This window comes from Rhea pennata, chromosome 3, assembly GCF_028389875.1.
Source record: "Rhea pennata isolate bPtePen1 chromosome 3, bPtePen1.pri, whole genome shotgun sequence".
NCBI lineage: Eukaryota > Metazoa > Chordata > Aves > Rheiformes > Rheidae > Rhea > Rhea pennata.
In genome coordinates, this window is record NC_084665.1 from 64,206,634 (window position 1) to 64,229,636 (window position 23,003).

The 23,003-nt window shown below is 39.0% G+C and overlaps 1 protein-coding gene across 2 annotated transcripts in view; it reads right to left on the minus strand.

Annotated features, from left to right (window-relative positions):
• Positions 1-23,003, minus strand: part of HECA (hdc homolog, cell cycle regulator) — a 46,492-nt gene that overhangs the window by 7,090 nt on the left and 16,399 nt on the right. Inside the window, exons 3-4 of one of the 2 annotated variants that reach the window (XR_009957937.1) lie at positions 20,571-20,725; positions 16,910-17,108 (exon numbers count right to left, since the gene is read on the minus strand). Coding sequence is in view for 1 of the 2 variants with exons in the window: in XM_062572465.1 (XP_062428449.1) it covers positions 16,944-17,108; positions 20,571-20,725 (320 nt within the window). In the remaining variant the exon portion in view is untranslated. Of the gene's footprint in view, positions 1-12,504; positions 17,109-20,570; positions 20,726-23,003 lie in introns of those variants that run through there. The other variant, XM_062572465.1, reaches the window with a different exon arrangement.

The window sequence follows — 23,003 nt, forward strand, 5'->3', positions numbered from 1 at the left end:
CTCTCTCTCTGCAATGAGCAGCACTGCATGGGCACACATCAGTACTGAATTTAGACTTTTCTGTTTACTTTTAAAGGAAATTATAACAGCACTCTTTGCTCTCTTAGGCCTCCAAACTACCTCTGTGTTGTCATTCATACTAACTTTCAACTATGACCTTTGCTTAGCCAAGAGGCAAACATAAGGAATGGAAATAAACTGATCCTAACTGCCCCTGAGTCATTATGCCCAGCTGAGGCACCGTAAGTCAGCAAGAGCCAGCTGGATAATGAAAGAGGGAGAAGGACGGGAAAGGGTAGACATGGAGAATGGGCATTTGCTGCACCAGTTAATTCTCTTTCCTTTAATCTTCTGCACGAACAGGGTTCACTATTGTGCCATGCCATTTTTCTACTTAAAAAAGACTTACCACATCCCTATCAAAGATTCAGGAGGCAACAATGGTAGTGGTGATGGCAGGACAGTCCTGGGTTGGGCCAGTGTTCAAACCCCACAGAAATCCAGAAATGTCAACATTAGCAGTGCCCATTGCCTCGAGGCTTCCTGTGACTGACAGTTTAGATAACCCCACAGCCCCAGCTGCTCATCATGCCTGACCCAACATAGGGAGTCAAACGGCAATCGCTCATGGATGCAGATGACAACCAAGCCATTGGTCAACCGCCCCTTCACAAGCACAACAAAAACTGGCAGAGCCTCTTAAGCCACTGCCTTGTGAGAGGGGTGGCAGAAAAAGATGCCAGATGTATGCCATTTGTGAGCTGTTTTGCTTCTATGTCAGCAAGAAAGCTTCTACATTCCTTCATATCTTTGGAGAAGGTCTAAAAGAAAAGGTGTATGAAGAACCAAAAGAGGCAATAATCTGGAAATAAGTGCTGAGCACCATCTCTTACAATATCTGCATCATGTATGCATAGATAAGAGTCTAAAGTGAATGTTCTATATAATATTTATTGCCCTACTCAAGGGAGCCACATAATTTCAGCATGCCCTGCGAGAGCAAGTGAAGCAATGCAGCCATGGCGAGGGCAGTCCTGGATTTACCCTGCAGGTGTCAGGAAGGCATGCACATACACCCATTCGTGTTGCTTAATGAGGCATATGCTCTGTGTCGCATAACGAGAGAACAGCTACACCACTCTCCCACCCAGTCACAGCCGCATGTGGGCCTGACCAGAAGACTCAGGAAAGCTTTATGTTTCCCTGTACTTGATTCCTGGCTTTTTTTTTTTTTTCTTTCATGCATCTCTGATTTGAGGTGACTTGCTCTGTTTATCCCATTTTAAATATTTTTTATGCTTGAAAGAAAAGGAGGAGGAGGAAGATGCTTAACTTCAAGTCTGTCTCTGATAAAGTTATTAAGATTCAGTTTTGAGATGCAGCTGAAACACCTGCAATCCACCCTGAAAGCAAGCTAACCTTAGCAAAACATGCTATGCTAAGCACGAAAGAAGACACTGAAGTTGGGCCAAGACATCCCACCTTGTGGCCACAAGCTGTAAGACATACAAGAGATGAAGAAAATACCCTATATTCACTGATTTTGCTAACACATCTCAATTTTAAATCCAAGCAAATACATTCTGAATTAGTAAAATATTCCTTTTTCTGAGAAATACGTCTTCAGGAAGCTCTATTATTTGAATGAATCATTTCATATAGTGATGATCACAATATATCACAGAGACTGCCTTTCAACTCAAAAGATCCCAAAATGCTCGATAAGCTGAAAGCATGCAGGAATCATTTCACTTTGGGCTGAAGGGCCACCCGCTCTGGGTTGTAAAGCAGCAGCAAAACTGCTGCTGTAGTACTGCTACAAAACTACTAGCAGTAGTACAGAAAGCTGGGGCAGAGGCTTTCCTTAGATATAAACCTTCAGAGCACAATCCAACCACTAATTGTCTCATAATAGAAACTTTTTCAACGACTAGTTTATTCCCTAATTGCCTTTTTTTTTTTTTTTTTTTTTTGTATCTTGCCCTGATAACTCTGGTACTGTCATCAGCAGAAAAAAAAGGTCCAGCTCTTTGCAGGTGTAAATCAGAGCAGCCCCTTTGGAGTCAGTTGAGGTGCTCACATTAACATCAAATGAGAATCCAATCCAAGGTACTGAATTACCAGACCATTAGCAAGTCCTCTGTTTCTGTGAAGTGAGTATTTTACCCAGCTGATATTTCAGGGACTCTGAGAGAGAGAGTAGGCATTTACTCAGTTAGAATCTGGCCAACACATAGCATTTAATAAACCTACTTTTGGGGAAAGTGCCAAAAAAGCAATCTTTATTGACCACAAGTGGCCATGGCTTCAGCTTTGCAGCTCATCCAAACATCAAGTACTCTAGTGTTCCAGATAACATCCTTTCCCCAAAAAGGATCAAAGACAGAAAACCATTTCCTGAACTATTGCACTCACTTCCTGCAGCTCTTCGCTCTTTCTCAGGCTTTCCCTATCCAGTGACTAGTCTAAACCTATTCTGCTTACTGCAGCTTGCTGAATACATCATGTTAAAAATAGAACAAAATCTGATTAGTTTCAGGTTTCATTTCATGCAAGATTTAGGTCAGGCCTGACAATATAATTTGAGCTGTTGCAACAGCTCACTGTCACTGTAACAGGAAAGTCTTCTCGTCTCCCCAGCTTACAGCTCTGCAGACCATTCCTTCTCTTGCACTGGCTCTGGTGCTTGTCAGACTCACTGATGAACTGATTTAGCTCACTAAGCCAACAGAAAAATAATCCAGCTAAGGAAAAGTGAATTATTTTCGAGCACGTTTGAGCACTGACAAATAAAGTGGGAATATTCTTTCTGTCAGCTCTAAGCTACCAGGTCAGTTCAGCTATATCAAAATTCTGCTCACATACTACTTTATCTCAAAAGTTTCTAAGTTTGATCTTCCTATCTGCCACAGGTGAAGACAGCATACTGGACCAGAAGCAAATGGTGTGACCAGCAGAGCAGATTTATGTTCTTAAAGACTAGCTAGAACTGAAGAAGTCCTCCTCCCTCCTTATGCTGTGCATCCCAGCCTCATCTCCTATTTTGGTGCTCTCACCCACCCATCTGACCCAGCTGTGGGTAGGTTTGGGGATTAATCTGTCAGAAGAAGAACATTGCAAAAAAGTGAACTAATTTTTGTTCATGTAGGTCCCAATACTGGTTTACAATGTGGCTGGCATGCTAATGTTTCATTCGGTGTGGGAGCTGAGAAGAGCCAAAGTCTTTTCATAGGCCATGAAAGGCTATGAAGAGCTCTGGCAGATCACTCTTCTTTCACATTACCTTCAGTATGCAAAGCTCAGCAGTTTTCTTGGCCAAAAAAGCTACCTCACAGCCAAGGCTGCATCTTCGGCTGCCTTTGCAGCCATAGGGAAAAGATGTCCTACAACACAGCCTGGGCTGGTTATGACAAAGACTATACACTAGGCTCCAAGGGACTGAGGTAAGGCCTCCTGAGATCCCACCACACTTGCATGTTCAGTGAATCATGCCATGGACACAGGGCTGGGCACTGCATCACGGGGGTAAAATGGCTGGGGGAGCCAGCTTGTGCAACTCAGGCATACAGAGCAAGCCAGACCTCACACAGCTGTTGACAGTTCAAATGAACCTTTCAAAATCCCTTCCAGCTTTATCATTTTGTGATTTACCACGTGTCAGGAACATTGAAGTTGAGTGTTATAATGCTCAGTCCCCTTTTCAAACGATTCCTGTGGAGGGTGTTGTCAGAAAAAAGAAAGCAATAGCTTTTATAAAATCAGCACTTGCTGAGAATTGTCAGTTTTCTGGAATTCTGCTTTTCTCTGTTTAGGTGATCACTATGCTCTAAGGTAACCAAATACCAGAAAGCTTCAGCCTACAAACTGTGAGTTGGTTTGGTTTCTGAAAATCAAACTCACAAGCTAAACACCTCCAGTGTCACAGCAATTATGCACACAAAAAAATCTTAAATTTAAGTCTCAAGGGGATAGTCAAGATGTGCTAGTCATCAACTTAACCAGCTACCTCTTTGCTGATGCTTCCACCAGTTTCCATGGAATTAAAAACACAATGCCAGCTTTAGCGGTAGCATGACTTACCCTACTCTCAGTTCAAGGCATCACTCCCACCAGGCGCTGAGCCCACTGCCCTCTTGGTTGTGATGCTGCAGCTGTGCAACTGCATTGAGTGCCAGGTCACTCAAATGATTCAGGCCAAAAATACTCCCCACCAAGAAGGGCTATTTTAAACTCAGATCATTTCAGTAATTCAATTGATTTCTTACAGTAGCATCTCATGAAACTATTGCTAAATTCTCGTCAAAATAAGTGCTAATCAAATTTTCATCAGTACTTTGCTCTTAAATGAATCTATATAGTAAAGAGATAAATACATATAGCTGAGTGATGTGAATCCATTCATTTTATTTGGATGTTAGCTCTAGAGCATAATGCTATTCAAAATTAATGCTAGCGTTTCCATTATCTTTTTAGCAGAAATGCCCACTACTCATGGACTGAAAACAAAATTTGAAGAGTAAAAGTTATACTTTAAATCTTAATTTGATTCTCTACTCATAAGATAAAGAATCTACAGCATACAATATACTGTGATAATGACCAGCTCTGCCATTTGGAACTCTGTATCATGCCTTTTGCTGACAAAAAAGTAAAAGCAATCATTTTTGATACAGACACCATGGGTTCTCAAACATGAGAACATGGTTCAGCAGCAAAGTGATTGCTCAAACTTTAAGGATTATTTTTATCTTCCTAGTCATTCTGGCAGATTCTAACTGGCAAATTTCCTCAGTAATGTGAATGTACTGAGTAACTTTATTTGCTTATTAGACTGCAAAAGGTTATTACAACAATGTCTGTAGACCACAATATCCCAGAATCCATCTTTCCCTGACATCAAATGCTGAATGTAATTGAAAGAAAATTAGACATTTGCTTCAAAGAAAGGAAAGAAAGGTATGGTCCGTGCAATTTTTATTGGAAGCAGCCTTTTCTTCTAATTGGTAATGCAGCCTTAACTCCTGAAATTCAGGGTCACATCTGGATTACATCAGAAGGAGACAAATTTTGGATTTAAGTTTGTGCTGTTTGATTGCTAGATCATTGCACAAAGCTACACTTTTGACTTGTGCTATTCCAAACACCTAGAAAGTCTGTTCAGAATAGTGTGACAATAGAAGCAGCAACATGAAGTAGGGTCAGAGGTGTACTTGCCACTACAAGCAACACCTTAGTCACAGCTCCCTGCATGTGCCTAAGTCCTCTTCACCTATCATCTCCAGAATCATTAAATCCATCTGCATCATTTTAAAATCCGGATGAAAATAACCTGAATTTATAAGTATTGTATACTACATCATGGTAAGTTCAGCTGGCTGCCCAAAAAGGAGATTAAATATCTCCTTCCATAAAAGATCATATTGACCTTGCGCATGCAGAATAGTTTCTGCCATTAACCAAACTCTTGATGGAATATAGCTTCATCCACAGTTAACTGTGAATTAACATATCCCATTTTAACATCTTAATAATATATTAATGTAACATATGTATATGTTATACTATGTCTATAAAATATCCAAAATAAAATATCCAGCTTCCTAGGCAGCAGTAGCAGCAGAAAGTACAACTTGAACATTGTTCCTTCACTTAGTGCTCTTCTTCCCCAGGGAGGAGCTGGGATCCTTGCGATGCCCTGGTAATTCCCATGTCATCATTGGTACACAGCAGTGGCAGAGAGATGGTATGAACACTAGGCTGTGCATCTGCAACATCTGCAACCTTTGTGTTATAATCTCTGCTCTTGGGACTTTATGCCTTGCACAAAACAATTCTCTTTCTGCCTTAATTTCCTGCATGGAAATTGAAACACTGAATTTGGTTGCTGGTTATTTTGAGTGCTAGCTTGCATATGAACATTTACTTCTCTGTAGGATTACCCACTTTGATCTAATTTAAAACACCATAAAAATGAGAAGTAAAAAACAGTTTATGTTGGTAAGGACCTCTAAGTAAGTTTGCACAATTTTGAAGGTTGCACAGTATTTGTACTGTCAGTTTTGAGTATTTCCAAAGACAGAGATTGCAAAGCATTTCTCGGTACTTGTTCCCCTGTTTGAGTACAGAATCACAGAATGGTTGAGGTTGGAAGGGACCTCTGGAGATCATCTAGTCCAAACCCTCTGCTCAAGCACATTGGACAAGATCGCGTCCAGGCAGGTTTTGAATACCTCCACAGGAGACTCTACAACCTCTCTGGGTAACCTGTTCCAGTGCTCTGTCACTCTCACATACACATGCTCTCATATGTGTACCTTCACAGTGAAGAATTTTTTCTTTTGTCTAACGAGACGAAACCTTCTAACCGTCTAACCTTCTTTGGTGCAGCCTGTGTCCATGGTCTCTCTCCCTGCCACATGCACCACTGTCTTCTCCATAGCATCCCATTGTTAGATGAAGACAACAGTTTGTTCCCCCCAAGTCTTCCCATCTCCAGGCTGATCTCATGGCAAGGGAGCCCAGAAACTGGGCCGAACTGCAGGAGCGAGCCGTCGCCTCCTGCTCCAGCTGCTGCTACCCAAGAGGAGCACTACTGCTCCTCATTCATCCACCCCTGCTCTTCACTGTGTCTTGCCATGAACTCCATCACAGCTTAAATTCCCACTGACTTTGCCAACATAACTGCTCATTTCCTAATCAAGCTGATGAAAGTGCATCCAGTGACTTTAGATTTAGTTATGAAATATTCAAACTCAAACCATTTTGACCTGACTTTAATCAGTGGGTGATTACATGGGGAGTTGTGCCACAGTAGAGTAGAGGAGCAATCTTTGGCAAATAGGTGGGTGGGTCTGGATCAGCTGGGAATGCAAACCAATCACCCCAGCTGCAGCTGAAACAGGGTTTGTGGCACACAGTCACTTATCCAGCCTCTAACTCTCATAAACTCAAGTTCTTACACTAGATAAAGTTCTTCTTCCAAGGATTTGACAAATCCATCCATGTCCTTAGCAGAGTAGTAATTGTTAACAATAACATTTATACAGGCATAGGAACTCATCCACATGTTCTGTTCCTATTTTCCAGACAAAATGTTACAAAGATTAACAAAAAGGCAGCACCACTGAGAACTTGGTTAAAGCACATGCATACATGTTGAATATAACAAGAGGAGGGGCGAAAGCAAAAGACTTTTCTAATTCCCAAAGGTTAAGACACTATCAGGCTTGTAAAGACTGTCTGTCTTGTCACACGAGCCTATCACAGAAAAGCCACTGTAGGAAATGCATCCTATACAGCATGTCTCAGGGCTACTCCAATCAGCAAAGTCTAAACAATAAATGTGGGACAACTGTTCTGAAGTCAGTTGGCTATACAGTTTTGTTTTAAAATCTTCTATTGAAGTAACTCTGGTAAAATTCACAGCACATTATTACCCTGATGATCAGCAATTAACTTAACTAATACTTAACTACCAAGTGCGGTAGGCACTTGTGAGGTGCCTACCACTTGGTCCCAAAAGCCAGAGGCAAGGTAAGACGCTATGGGTAAGTTAATGTGCTTTGTAACGTTGCTCTACGGGCTGTAGGAGCCTCTCTGAAGTACCTTCCACTGTGCCAATGCAGTACGTAGCCAGTGCAGTCACAGCAACTTAGGGTAGTGCAGAGGAAAGTCAGGCTTCCTCTGAGTCTCTTCCTACCACACTACAGATTTTCAGAAGTGCAATGCAGATGTTTTTGTGTCTTGCTCCTGTTTTTCCACTTCCCAGTGGATGCAGTTAAACCAGTGCAAGTTCTCACACGGACATTTATCATGAGAGATCACTCTGTCAAAACAACTGTAAGAAAATGAAAGTTTGTAGATTTACATATTACTTTTTCTGGCGATTACACACTTTTAAATTTGGCCCACTTTCTCTGCCTTGGCTCATAAATCTAAGTTTCCACTAATAAACAGCTATGAGCAGAAGGGAAAGAACATGAATAACACTTTGGTCTGGAAAGTCCAGCTGTTTAAGGTATAGGTGTGTTTGCACAGACTTGGCAGCAGTGAGGTGTGCCAGACAACAGAGCAGGCATGCTCACACGTCCTGGGAGGAGAACAGGGCTGGGCTAGCCAGCACTCCTCCCTTGCCAGGACATTTTCGTCTGAGCACACCAAAATCCGCATAAATAATAAACTTCAGTAACACTGCAACAACACAACCATGCTAGAGTTGGAGATCAGCAGAGTACAGTCATGTTCCTGAGCAAAATCTGAATAAAACGCAACAACTTCACTCCCCTCTTGAGCATGGAGCTGTGCCTAATACTACATGTGTTGACTCATAAGGAATCTAACTACAGTAACAGGAAAGATAGATCAAATTAAGTCCTTTGTACTTGACAACAGTGTTCCACCCAAGCCAAATTTCATTTTGCAAGTAAATTATTAATCAAACGCTTTGATTGAACCTCTCCCTGTCTTGACTGAAATCCTAATTCCATCTTTCCCCCAGTCTGTTAAATGATGACACGTCTCCCTCTAATCATTTGCCCTTGTACATGATCCAGAAGCGGAAGGGAAATGTTAGTTCTCTTATCACCTCTTTTGTTCTGCATGTCTTATCTAAATGTCCTCATTTCACTTTCTGAATCAGATTTCTGATTCTTTTCTTGCTCTGAAGGTAATTTATGAAGCTAATTCCTCATTATAAGAATATTATAATTCTTATTAATGAATAAGAATTCCTTGTTAATAAGAAATCCCTCAAACGTGATTAGACTAAGCTATACAGTGCTTAGTCTCAATACCATCTGCATTCTGAACTTCTGACGTACATGCACTCAGTTGAAGCACTAGTACAAATTCCCTTATTTTCTGCTGGAAAGCAGCTCTGTGGAGAAGGATCTAGGAGTCTTGGTGGATAACAAGGTGACCATGAGCCAGCATTGGCCCAAGAAGACCCAGGTATCCTGGGCTGCATTAGGAAGAGCATTGCCAGCAGGTCAAGGGAGGTGATCCTGCCCCTCTACACAGCCCTGGTGAGGCTGCATTTGGAGGACAGTGTCCAGCGCTGGACTCTGCAATACGAGAGACACATGGAGCTCCTGCAGCAAGTTGAGCAAAGGGCTACTCAGATGATGAAGGGCCTGGAGCAGGTCTCCTACGATGAGAGGCTGCGAGAGCTGGGCCTGTTCAGCCTGGAGAAGAGAAGGCAGAAGGGGGATCTTATCACCGTGCATAAGTATCTGAAGGAAGGGTATAAAGAGGATGGGGCCCGACTCTTCTCAGGGATCCCCAGCGACAGGATGAGAGGCAATGGGCACAAACTGAAACACAGGAAATTGTTTGAACTTGAGGAAAAACTTCTTTATTGTGAGGGTGACTGAGCACCAGTACAGGTTCCCCAGAGAGGCTGTGGAGTCTCCAACCTTGCAGATATTCAAAAGCTGCCTGCTTGAGCAGGGGGGTTGGACTAGATGAGCTCCAGAGGTCCCTTCCAACCTCAGATGTTCTGTGATTCTGTGAAATGGCCCTTGCTAGGCACTTGACTTGTACACTGAACAAATCTTGCTGTTGCACTGACCTAAACAGTGAATTCCAGCTTGTGCAGTATTTTGCTCTTAACCATTAGATTCTCATGTCCTTCATCAATGTATGCCAAGGTCTTCAGCTGCTATCTTTCTGCCATCTGCTCAGCCAGTTAATCTACCACTAACTACACAGAATGGCAAGATTACCCAATGGTGAGGAAAGGCTCCCACATAGTTCAATATATTCTTTGGCAGAAAGTTGAGATTAAAAGCAAGCTAAACTCAATTACTATTTGGGTAACTAGACTATCCTGGTTACAGAGCTTGTAACCATAGCAATCATTTAAACAAAGCTTTAAAGAAAAAACTCTTGTTATTAAAATATTGATCCTTGACTCTGATTCAGTTTCTTGATCTTCCCATTGTGTGAGGTCTCAGAAGCACTGTCTGCCTGCAGGTTGTATGGTGACACAAGAAAGGAAGCTTAGACCCGCTGAAAATCCTCAACTAAGGTTTGTGTGTCTCTCGCTAACAGAATTATGCTTTCTAAACATTCAAATACAAAAGTATCAGGCTGTCATTTGGGGCTTCTGAGGTTTGTGAACACCATACAATTAACTTGCTAGCAGTGACGTTTCTTAGAGTAAGTCTCAAGCAATTAAATTGAGCCTGCTACTTAATCACATTCCAAACAAGGTATTAGTTAGGTTGGAGCCCAACTCACTTAAAAGCTCAGACATTGATACAAAAGAAAGACTGAATTATTTGGCAATTCTATATTACTGTTCAAGTTTGCTTGATTTTATGGCCAGATTTACCTTCTATCTCCAAAGACTCTATTTCACAGTTCTTGTATTAGTAAGAGTCATGCAGGCATTACACAAAGGGCAGTGCTGATTTGTCATGTTTTAACTCTGTCTGGATAACTGGCAAGATTTTTATTTTGAAAAGATCCTGCTGGAGAATATTTGGGGTTTGGGGTTTTTTTGTTGTTTTTTTTTTTTTTTTGTTTGTTTGTTTTTTTTTTTGTTTGTTTGTTTTTTTTCTGAGCTGCTTGTTAAATGAGTATGTAGCCAGGAAAATGGGACACAGAAGCAATAAGATGGATGTAATCTGCACACGTTTTTCTCACAAGAAACCAAATGCAGTGCATGTTAAACAAAAGGGAGTAGTGTCAGGTTTACATTATGTAAGGGAGTCAGATATAAACTCTTGAATATATAGCACTCCAAGCAGGTCCAATAGAAAAATGAAACCTTTTTGTTCATGAAGAGGAAGGAACAAATTTCTTCTTGAAAATGTAACACAGTTTGAGAGCTACTCCTGAATGCCACTGCAGCTGATATAGCCTTGCAAGTTTTAACTCACGTGAGCACTGGCTGTCTCTCTGGATTAATGAGCTATACCAGCAGCTGTAATTTCTCTACATGTCCCATTGATCTTAGTTGGACATCACTGAAAGCAGAGAATACGTAGCAAACCCCAATGACTAATGCATGTATTTAAGGCCAAAAAATACTAATGTATCAAGTCAATGACAAAATGCAGCAGCTGCAGCCTTAACAGGAAACCAGGTTTCATTTTTTATGGCCAGATTTTACTAGCATCAGAACGAAGAGAAGTTGTTTCACAGAATACTGTCAGAATGCAAATCAAACGCGAATATAGCTGTGTGAAACCTGGACATGTATTTCTAGGTACACTCGCCCACATACATATGCAGCCAGAATAGTTCATTCCTCTCCTCTGACACAAACAGGGATGCCTCCAGCAGGAACATGAGCCCAGGCATGCTTCTAATTCAATTTGCCTTGTGCCACCCCCATTTAACTGCACACTGTATCATGTAATAGCTTGAAAAGCTTTTCTTCTGTGATTCTCTTTCCTCCATATTCTCTCAATGCTATTCAGTTTCCTTTAGCAACACAGCAATTACCACACCAAATCAAACCTTAAGTTCTGCAGTTTAGTACTCAGCAATAGACACCTCCCAAAAAAGTGGTAAAGACTGCAGTAAGCAAGCTATGGGAACAGGCTCCCTTTCATATTAGTGCTCATCTGGTTTTCCCACCTAGACATTGGCTTAAGCTTTAAATCATGACCTAAGACCCCTTTAACAAAATATAAATGACATAAAATGGAACCATAGCATTCACCTGTGATTACTTGATTTTTGTGACTCATTCATATTTCTACCTCATAAATAAATCTTTACTTCTTATTTTAAGAAGCAGCTATCCAGAGTGATTTTCACAATTATCACAATATACAGCTCTTCAACTTAAAGGTTTCCCAGCCACCATATCTGCTTCCAAAATTAAATACAAATAGCTTCTGTCAGCTCTTTAAAGTGTTTTTCCAACCTCCAAATCCCAATCCACTCCTTTGAGCTATGTCCCTCTTTCATTCATGGTAGTATTTGCTTTACCTTTTGCAAATCTGTACTACTTTGAACATTTACATCCTTCCTGAACTTCTCTGCAGCAATATTCAAAAGCTGAAAACTCTTGCTGTAAGTTTAGGTAGAAAGGTTTGCTAAAACACGTGATTAGATGACTAGTCAAATTGCAGAAAACCTTACCCAGGAAGCAAAAATTCGAGGCTCCCTCCCCTGCAACAGGGCTTCAGAGATGAAGTGTTCAGTCATAAAAGGGGGGAACCCTTTTGTCTAGCACTACTGCATTGCATTTTCCTACACAGATTCCATTCTGATATTTCTCAGGCACCAGAGGGCATGTTTCCATTAACAGATTGAAGTCAAAGATTTGCCATTCTGTCCCCTGTTTATCCCTCCTGGTTCCTGAGCCTGCCCAAAACACAACTCTTACACAGCACACTATCCTGCAGCAAGAGCATTTCCAACATCAACCCATAGAACCAGACCCCTGTTTTGCAAGGGGACATGCCGCACACGCCACACGCACGCTTTTAGTATAGCAGTCTTCAAAATGATTACATCAAAGCTTCATTTTAAATGACACTGAAAAACTGATTTCACCACGTCCTTTAATAGTGAAGATGAATAGATCTAGCCTTTCTGTAAAGAGCAGGTGTAAGAAACAAGCTAATAGACGGTGGGGGGAAGAAGAACTCACATTATTAGCTGTCTGGTATTTATTACTTTTTAATACAGAGAAGTCACAACAAAATATTTTCTAACAACACACGCAAATGATATCATAACCAATTATTTTAATTTCATCAACATTCATTTGGTATGTACATATTCTTCCTTCTGCAAAAGTGCAATCCAAAAATGTCTCAACAAGAAACCTTTATGGACAAGAATATTTTTGAGGGGTTTTCTTAACAGTGGCCTTCAACAACATGTTTTTCCTTGGTTACCTGGTACGACAAAATGAAGAGTACATGAAAATAAAGAAACTGAGTTGGATGCCTTCCTCACAGACATATTCCCTATTTTCCCATCTAAACTTATTTATGAATATAGTCCTCACTACTGAACAAATTAATGCAAATAGACTACAGAATAGTCTACAGGACTATAGAGCATTGTAGTTTTTAATGACGCATTAGATAGAACAAGAAATTCAGCCTTCTCACCTCGACAGATGTCAAATTACATATCAGCATTTAAAAGATGTCCATTGTGTTAGTTATGGTTATCAAAATTTACTTTTAAATGTCCTACTGATGGATGAATTCATTTACACATCCAAAATGTTAAGTCTATCTAAATGCAAGCCTCTCCTATGGAAAACATATTAAACTACTGGAAATAAAAGCATCTGCACATGCAACTCCTATTACTATCACCAGGAGTATCGTGCATTTAAGAAGAGTAGAATGAACCTCCAAATCCAGAGGACTGTACTCTGTTTTACAAAACATGTTTCAGGCACAATTTAATCTGACCACAGGCCAGACTAAAAAGAACACACAGCATAAGACAAATGAAAGGTAATGAAGAGCAAACTTTAGCAAAACAAAGCAAGCAGCTCCTTATCTAGACAAAACATTTCCCTTTTGATACATTTAAAAGCCCATGATTATTTCCAGTGCTCATTAAGATGCATAGAAAACAAACTGCAGTCTAGTTTAACCTCTTATATTAAGGAGCTACAAGGCCCAAAGGAGTTAACTCTGCCTTTGTACTTATAAAGAGCCCAGCTGAAACTACTATGGCCAAAGAAAGGGCCTGACTACTTGACTGGCATCATATGGATGTTACAAAAAATACTGCATTTTGCAGTAACTTGAGACCAATTGTCAGTATCAGCAAGAAATCGAGAAAGTGTTCTCTACAAATTAGGGACAATTTGCTTTAGAGGGAAAGTTCAAAAGAATCTTTCTGTAATTCAGAAAGATGGATGGCTTCCATCATGGATCATTTTTACTGTACTACATGTGCTGCTAGCTTCCAGCTCAGAAATGTTTTGCAAGAAGATAGGCATTTCTTCAAGCATTAGCTACGGCTCAATAGCAGAATTAAAAGAAAAAGTTAATTGAGAACTGGATTTTTTTCTTGTGTAGATTTGTACATAAAAACTTCTCATCACTGTTAGGAATTTAAACCTGCTTTTTCCCCCACTCTCCTAGTCTGCTTCTTGGTTTTGAATTGAAGATTCTGTACAATCTTTCATATGCTTGTGCTTTTAAAAACTGGACAAATTCCTTTTTTCCACTTCCACTCATTCTCGATTGTCATATATACACACATGGAGAGGCATCTAAGTACTTAAACAACAGAATTATAACTAAGCTATAGTTAAAAAAAAGGGGGGGGCAAATGAACAAGTATTTAGGAGAATTCCAGATTTCAATCTCAATTCTCCACCACCATGTACACTGCATGGTGATAACTGTCCATGTCAAATGTGGGGAAAAAAAAGGTATAGTATGCTGTTATCCATGTAAGATACTAAGATATGTGGGAATTGATACCCTAGACTCAAGGCATGAGTGACTAGCACTCAAATTAAAATATCAGTTATATACATTTCCTTTTATTATTCTCATTACAAGAGTTTCATTTTGCTATGTGATTTAATACCACTGCAATAGTCCTTTGTGTATCTACCATTTGTATATCTGAACTGGCTCTCATGGTACTGGCAGGCAATGCAGCTCTAGACTTTGTTAACTATTTGAACTCCATGAGATTTTTGGAATGTACCACAGAACTTGACGGACACATCTTCCCTGCAGAATTAATTCAAATTATTAACTGATTGTTCTCCGTAAGGAAGGTCTACACTGCACAGCTAACCAGATTTTCTCTGCTAGCCACCTCTTCCTCCAGTCCAGGTACGTGTGGGCTAGCTGTCCCTCCTACAGACCAGCGCTGCTTCTGCTGTCCCTGGGGTTGGAATAACTTAGTTTGCAGTAGCCCTACTAGAACAGTGTTAGAAGTTCTTCCGGTAACTTACCTTAAAGGGAAACAGGTTTTCCCACAACTGTTACAAGCAGTAGGGAACCAAAAAGACTGCACAAAAAAGCAACCAAAAAGCTTGCACAAAAAGCCACGGATATGCTGTAGACATAAAAACAAGTACAGAAACAGTGAGGACAGAACAAGCGGAGTGCTAGCAGTGTGGGCTATCACAGTCAGCAGCTGCTAACATCGTCGTTCAGACCAGGAGTGCATCACCAGTGCAACTGTATGAGATAGACAGTCCAGTCCTATCCACATGTCAAAATTACTGACTTGAGTTGGCTGGCTTATACGGACATTACCACTCAAGTTAACAGTAACTGATCTGTGCCATATAAGCCCTCTGTGCAGCGTATTATTTGAAGAGTGGCTAATGCTAAAAGGATCTAATTCTGCAGTAAAGACAGCCAGGAAATAAAACTGTAAACTTGGCATTTTTAATGCACACAGAAACATGGATATTCAGTTCAAGCTTTATGTGCAGATTTTCTTAACAGAAAGCATAACACTCAATTCAGCACGTGCAAGACCTTTTGGCTTGCGATTTTTTTGTATTCTTTCCCAGGGTGTGCAGAGGCCATTTTCAAAACCATAATTTCAACATATCTTAAGATTCAAGATTCTAATTTGGGAAAAAACATAATTTGTTTTAAAATAGCGTCTCACAACTTAAAAAGAAACAAAAAACAATCCCACCTCTTGAAAAGTAATAAAAACTGTACCTCCTGAGTGGACAGTCACTTCATAAATATATTGTGGAGTAAAGAAAAAAAAATCAAAATCTCAAACGACTTGAGAAGCCAAGTAAAAGACAAATGACCTATTTTAAAACTTTTGTTTAGGGAAGTAAGAAATTGGAGCCAAGAAACAATATTGTCAGAGTCTACAGGGCCAACCTCTGATACAAATGCACTGTCTAATGCACAGTTTTTTATATGGAGCACATAGGCATGTAGAAAGCAATTACACTAAATTTGCTTTTTTAAATAGTCTATAAGTTTTTAAATCTTGGACTTACATAATTTTGAAAGATAAAGGTGCAACAATTCATTGTTTTAAAAATCAATGCCAAGTTTCATACTAAGTACCTCTCAGGTCTTACAGCTCTGACGGTCCAGATCCCACTTTACGGTTCTCTTTACAAACCAGTCACACCAGTCTGCAGTAGGAAGCAAGTCTCAGCCCCAGCAGACACACATGAACACATTCCCATTCAGTTCAACCTGTTCCTCTCACATATCACAATAAAGTCTTAAAATATCTGTGAAGAAATACCTTTAAATAAAGCATTTTAACATCTCCAGCTTGTTTTGGTATAAACAGTTGACCTGACTGCTATAATCACAACACTGGTGGAAGCAGTACTATTGCCGTATGATCCGTCAGTGAGGGTAACGCGCATCAAACACACATGGCAGGAAGACGCTATGCCAAAAAATTCATTTCAAGATTGCATCTTCTGGCATAGATTTACATTCACTTGTCACAGTATCTTAGTTTACCCTATCTTGGGAAACCTAAAAGAAAGCCTGCTAAGATGACTAGCAGTTTAGGGCCATTCCTGCTCCCATTAGAACCAATGTTAAAGACTCAATGAATTCAACAGTAACAGGATGATTTCTTTCCAAGGATTTCCCATTTCCACCAAGCTAGAGGGACATCACCCTACAAAATTAACTGCTTTCCAACTGGACGTATTTTTCTGTCCTGTATGTCTCCCCACGCCTTTGCTATAAACTGTATTACAACAATACAAAAAATAAAACCAAATCGTTTTTAGCTGAAGTTTACCCCACACTTGGGATATATTCAAAGGCCATCAAATTGGCTTGCCTCCAGCCTTCACAGGGATCTTGTCAGGAGGATCCTGGTTTTAACAACATGTATATATACACATTAATATATACACAGACAAAGAAGCTGCTCTTTCAGTTAGAAAAGAAATTAATTTCATCACAGAATGAATCCTATAAAAAGATATGTAATAAAGTTGAAATACCCATAAAATAGCTAATACTAAAGCAAAGCTTTCGTCAATAAGCCTCCAGAACTTTAAACGAAGAGAATGGCTTCACAAAGTGGTAGTCTAGATTTCCACAGTGCGGACACTGTTGGACGTTGCTGTATTCAGAGAAATACTGCATGCCAATCCGTACATCTATTACTGGCTTCCCACAGTGTTTACAGTTCAGTCGAGCCTGTAAAAAAGTAAAAAATACTTTTGAAATAACAAATTATGCTTCCATTTCTCACCACAGAAAAAGAGAGTGTCACAATGTCACACACACAGACCCTACCTCTAGCCCTGTAATAAATTAAATCAGGAGATTGGCAGTACTGCGATCTGCTGTGGAGGGTGTTACTTACCCAGCTGGTAACTTACTCACAGGCTTACTCTCCATTAAAACAATGTTTCACAGAGCCTCCCTGGAAGCTTTTTGCAAGGTTGGTGGAAATCAGTAGGTATTTGGCTATGCTGACGTTAAACTTTTCTCAAGTAACTCTTTTAAGCAACGCCTCTTCAAAAGTGCTTTAAGTCCCAGGGTTTGGATATCCAGTTTTAAGATTAACTTTCCAAAATAATTTAGAAATCTAATTTAACTAAACATTTGACACACTGCATGCTTTTCAGCTCAGTTCAGAGGAGGAAGACTGCGGAACCTTGCCAGAGACAGCAAAATGTTTGTTTTTCCCTTTGCAGCGAGCCAGTAGGTTTGGTAAAGCACAGCTACACACAGCTTTCTGTAAAAGAGGCCATGTAGCAGGGTACTTCAACTGGACAGAGCACATCCCAGTGACCTGTTTTGGCCATGATGAACTCCTGCTATTTTTGCTAGGCAACATTTGAAGACAATTAGCTAGATTTTAGCACCAAGTCCACTAATTAAGTTTTTATAAGCTAATAACTTTCTAGTAAGTACTCTAAAAAGTATACAGTCTGAGAATCATTATATATCATACTTCAGTAGAAATCCTAAGAATATGAAATAACACCTAGTATACTTCCAAATTCCGGAGCTAAGTTATATCCAGTCATGACTGGCAGGAGGTACAGAATTACAAAGTTTATAAGTTCATATGATTGTTTGACGCTGATTAATCTCTAAATCAATTCCTCAAGTTCTTAGCATAAATAGTGCTGTCTCAGTAAACCATAAATGAAGCCCTGAAGCAAAGAGAAATTTTACATTTGTGTCATGCAATTCCTGCAATGCAGCTGTTTCATTTTATGTTTGAACATGATTTGTCTGCACAATACTTAAGCATTTTAATCTTTTGGTTTAAAAAATGTAGAGCTTGCTCTATTTTATCAGCATGGCATGGTATTGTATCACTTTAAGTATTTATTTAAATATTTACAATACATATGAGGCTATATAAACTAAACAGCATTTAAAGCATACAAACTATTCTGCAAAATCCAACCAAAACAAGACCACCACTAACTGGGCAGATATAAGAAACAATTAAAGGGTAAAGGTAAGGACAGACAGAGATTTGGACAGTAGTAATAAACAAACAAGATCTAGTCTCAAAAAGGCATCTGGCTGCAGAAAACCGGGGCATTTGATGTAAAGGAAGTAAAACGCAGTGTGAAAGCACAGCAGGCAGCTTACAATATTCAAGAGAAGCAGCAGAGATTTGAGACCGTAAGGGAGTTCAAGAGCAAAGACAACAAATGAGCAGCCAGGGTCTGAGTTGGACAGCACCCTGACCTCACAGTCAAACATGTTAATGAAAGCTTCAGCTCTTCCATGAAAAGAACAAAACAATTTTCTATGGCAACACTCATTCAATGAATTGTCTTGTGCAAAAGCAAGAGGAGGGAAGAAACTACGAAAGCACTATCACTGTTAAGACAACACTCACAAATAAACCAATCAAAAAATCCTCAGCCATCTGCCTTGCTTGAGCAGCAGAAATTCTACAAAATACAGATGCAGATTTGCATGGTTTTCTTGAAAAAGTGGTGTTCTCCCCTTGCTACTGTTCAGTACATCTGCTAGCTGCTAGCAACCTTCCTGACAGTGGCTGTAGTTCAATTACTGTACATGCATGTTTGTGAAGTACAATTAAATATTTTGAAATAAGGTATGAAATCACTCAAAACAGAAATTAGCAAGGCAATTCGGAGATAAATTATATAGCATAGTTTAATGTCATCCCTCTGTATGCACAAAATCATCTGTAACAATCATGATGAAACAAAAATACGCATTATCCAGTAATCAGAGTCACTAAACATAATGATTTTGTATTCAGTTCTATTATTTACCATGTACTGTCACACTGTCCACTAATCATATTATTAAGGTTCTCGTACAATGAGACCTTAATTCTTGTTTTGTATATTCAAAAGAAGTGATTCAGATTTAAATTTCCTGGCTTTTACAAAGCTAGTAAGTCAGCCTCAGTGTTGTACCTTTTAAAGTTCCTATTTTAGGAAAAATTGTCATCTCAAGATGCACAATATTTGGAGGTAACATTTCTATCTGAAGTTATAACTGCTATTAGTTGTCATTTTACCCAGTAACACCAAGTCTGTTTCTCTTGTGAACAATACATTTTGGTAAGTATGTTAAATTTAAAATTAAATCGCATTTTGCATTTTGACAAGAGTATCTTTTAGATTGCTCTTGCACTGCTGTAACTACAAGGGCAGTAGACTGTCTTCTTTTTAAGGCTTACTCAGAACTAAGATTACTGGTACTTAGCAATAGTAGAAAATGAAGAGATTGCAGAGCTTTATAGAAAGCACGCACAATATCATGGAGTGATCACACTTCGAATGAACGAATCCACATTTGTGGGGCACCTAACCCAGCAGTTAACAAAACCTATGTATCTGAAGGCCACAGTCCACTCTTGAACAGCCAGAACAGACCGTTGACCCATTCCCACAATAGTGGCACCTTGGCGCTTTTTCCATAGATATTTACCATCGTTTGCTTCTACAACAAAACACCCCTTGGCCGATCATCTGGAAAACTCTCTTGGATGCTGACTCTGGATGCTGATGCCTCAGGCATGTGTCTACTCTGGAATAGCCTGAGGCTCTGGATTTTCCTCAGCTAAAGTATAAATTAGGCAACCATTACATGAAAACTAAGCTTATTCAGGCTATGGATAGAGTACCATCATCACAGTCACAGCAAAGGCTAAGGAGAAAATGTAATTTCCAAGTGCAGGCTCTTTTAGGCTTTCCATTCCTATGGCTTTTTTGCTGCAAGTATCTCATGATAGAACACAATTTGAGCAACTAAGAGAGGCCTGAATGCATATAACAGCTGCTAGAAGTGTGCATTTGTCATTAAAACACTACTAGAATTACTTGTGATGCCAAAGATATTTGGCAGTGATCATCCCAAGCACTGCTAGGTTTAATTGTGAGTACATTTGAAGAAACTTTATTTTAAAAACTGCATATTAACCACTGGCTATTATATTCATTTTTGTCCAACCATAAGTCTTTGTGCTTCGTAAGTTAAAACTCAGGGACAGTGATTCAGTTCACTGCTTGAACTGCAATGGAGTGCATCTATAGGCATAGGCTGAACAAGAAGCAGGAAGGAAGGGAAAGAATAGAAACACAAACCTTTGCTTTATTTACTATTAGTTTGAATTTCATCTTATGAATCTTATTTATGTACAATACTAACCTGACAACAGGGAGATGCTGCCAGAATATCATAGGTATACATAGTTCCCAGCTGATGCCAGCTTCCATCCCATCGGGACTTGCACTTAATGCAGATAATTTTGTGAACCCCTTCTAAGCAGTCTACACAAACAGCATAGAGATGCATAAGCCTTCCTGTGGACAGGAAACACATTTCTTAAGGAAACTGTAACAGAAGATTAAAACAGACATTTCGTGCAATGTGTTATTTGCCCGTCAGTGTGAAACAAATCACGCCTTATTAATAACTTTTTTTAAAAGGCTGAATGATAAAATGAATAAACGTTTCTCTGTAGAAAATATATATGGCTTGACTGAAGCTATTTTCCATGGATGAAAAACTCAGGAATTACAGATCAGCCTCCCCCCTCCCATTTGCTAGTAGACCTTGGCAAAGTATTTTATAAAAGGAGTTGGTTACGCTATATGATCAGTTGTCAGGTTAAGCTATACAACCTGACTATAACTCTGCTGTTCTTCCAACTACAAGATTGCCCCCTACCTTCATCCCCCCCGACAAAAGACGTGGAGAAGTGCTGAAGCTTATTAGCAAGCTGGGTACAGATTCATGTAACAATTTGCCAAAATCTTCCAGGAAGGAGGGAAACAAGGACCTAATATTCCTCACAGAAGAAAGTAAGAGATAAAAGAGCAATCTTCTTTCATGTAATTTTTCCTGACCACTCATTTACAGTGAGTATATTTTAGAACATTAGGTATGTACATATGCACTTTTGTGTATATATAAAATGTTATATATACACATATTTTAACATGCCATACAAGAATATGGATTTATTGAACTCTATCATGAACTTAGGTTCTATATGCAAGATGACTTCCAAAAGATGAGTTATACTGACTTCCATAAAAATCAAGCAGTTCAGACTTCAAAATTAAATATTTTGTCTATATAACTTAACAATGTAAAATCCAAATTTCACACAAAACAAAAGGCCATAAACAAATTACAAAGATTTGACATCTAGATTAGGCCTGACTTGTAGCAATTGAGTTGATTTGCAGTTTAGTAGTTGGCTATCAAATGTGTGCTTACATGGAGAGCTAACTTTATAATGTACCGTATTTTGCACTGCTATACCAGACAAAATTAAGAAGTAATGCAGTTACAAATCAGCTACAAAATAGGACTGTATATTATAAATGTTTATTTTGGATTGCAATTTGTGCTCTTGAACATTAAAATGTTAGACACATCATAATTTGTTATTTCAAGAACATACACATCTTGTAGCTTTTCTGGACATAAGGGAATAAAATACTAACAATTTAACAAATTATGATTAGATTACACTGGATATTTTAACACTAACTGGCCTGTTTTTCAAATTTTTTAAAGCCAAATATTTGAGAAAAATTAGAAGAAAAACAAGATTCTTCCTGAAGTATATATACAAAATAAACTTGCAACTATTAACTGGTAAAATTGAGTTATTCCACATTAAGGTGTTCAGCTCTGGAAAATGTGATATGATGAGACTGAAGTGCAAATATATTAAGCTCTGTTTCTTAAGCGAACACTTGAGATTGGAAATTTTCAAAAAACTGCACTGCACAAAAGCTTTTTGTTGGTGTATCAAAATAAATATTTTTTCTCATCTGAAGTTATACATTGCTCTTGCTCCCTTGCAGTGAGGGAATGCATATACATTCCCTCACTGCTTAATTCTGAGTTTCCTTGTTGTATAGCAAACCAAACACCTGGTATCTTAAACACGCCTGAAACAAAATAAAGGTTATTTTCTTTACTAAGAGAAAACAGCATCTGGAATGGCACCTTGCAGCTTAATTTCATTTCAAAACATACTTCTGATAATAAAACATTTTACTCAGGTCAAGGAGCTAAGAATTCTAACAATTAATTATTCACAACATTTTGTCTGAGCAAGCTTGCAGATATATCTTCCAATGGGTAAGAAGCAATTAATTAAAAAAAAAAAACAAAACTGCAGTTTCATTCTTAGTGCTAAAAGTTAACAAGTGATAGTTTCACTATTATTAAAGCAACTATTAGTACCGATAAAATCACAAGCACGTTGTGCATGCCTCCCAGCAAAATCGAGTAAGTATTGTTATCTCACATATATATATCGTTTATCCTGCAGACTTTTTAGCTCATATGTTTTTTGCCTATCGCCTCTTCTCTTTAAAGTATATTAGGTAAGACAGAAACAATACTGTTAGCATGAATACAGTTTAGTGACTTAGGGCACAGCGATTTAAGGAGGAAAAAAATACAAAGTTTGGTAAACAAAGAAATGTTACATAACATGTATTATGACCATGCATGCAATATAACAAATTTTATTGAAAGGAAGAAAAGCTAATATGTCAAAATACCTGTTGTTTATGCCTTCCCATTACGCTTTTTAACATACAACTGTATGTTTTT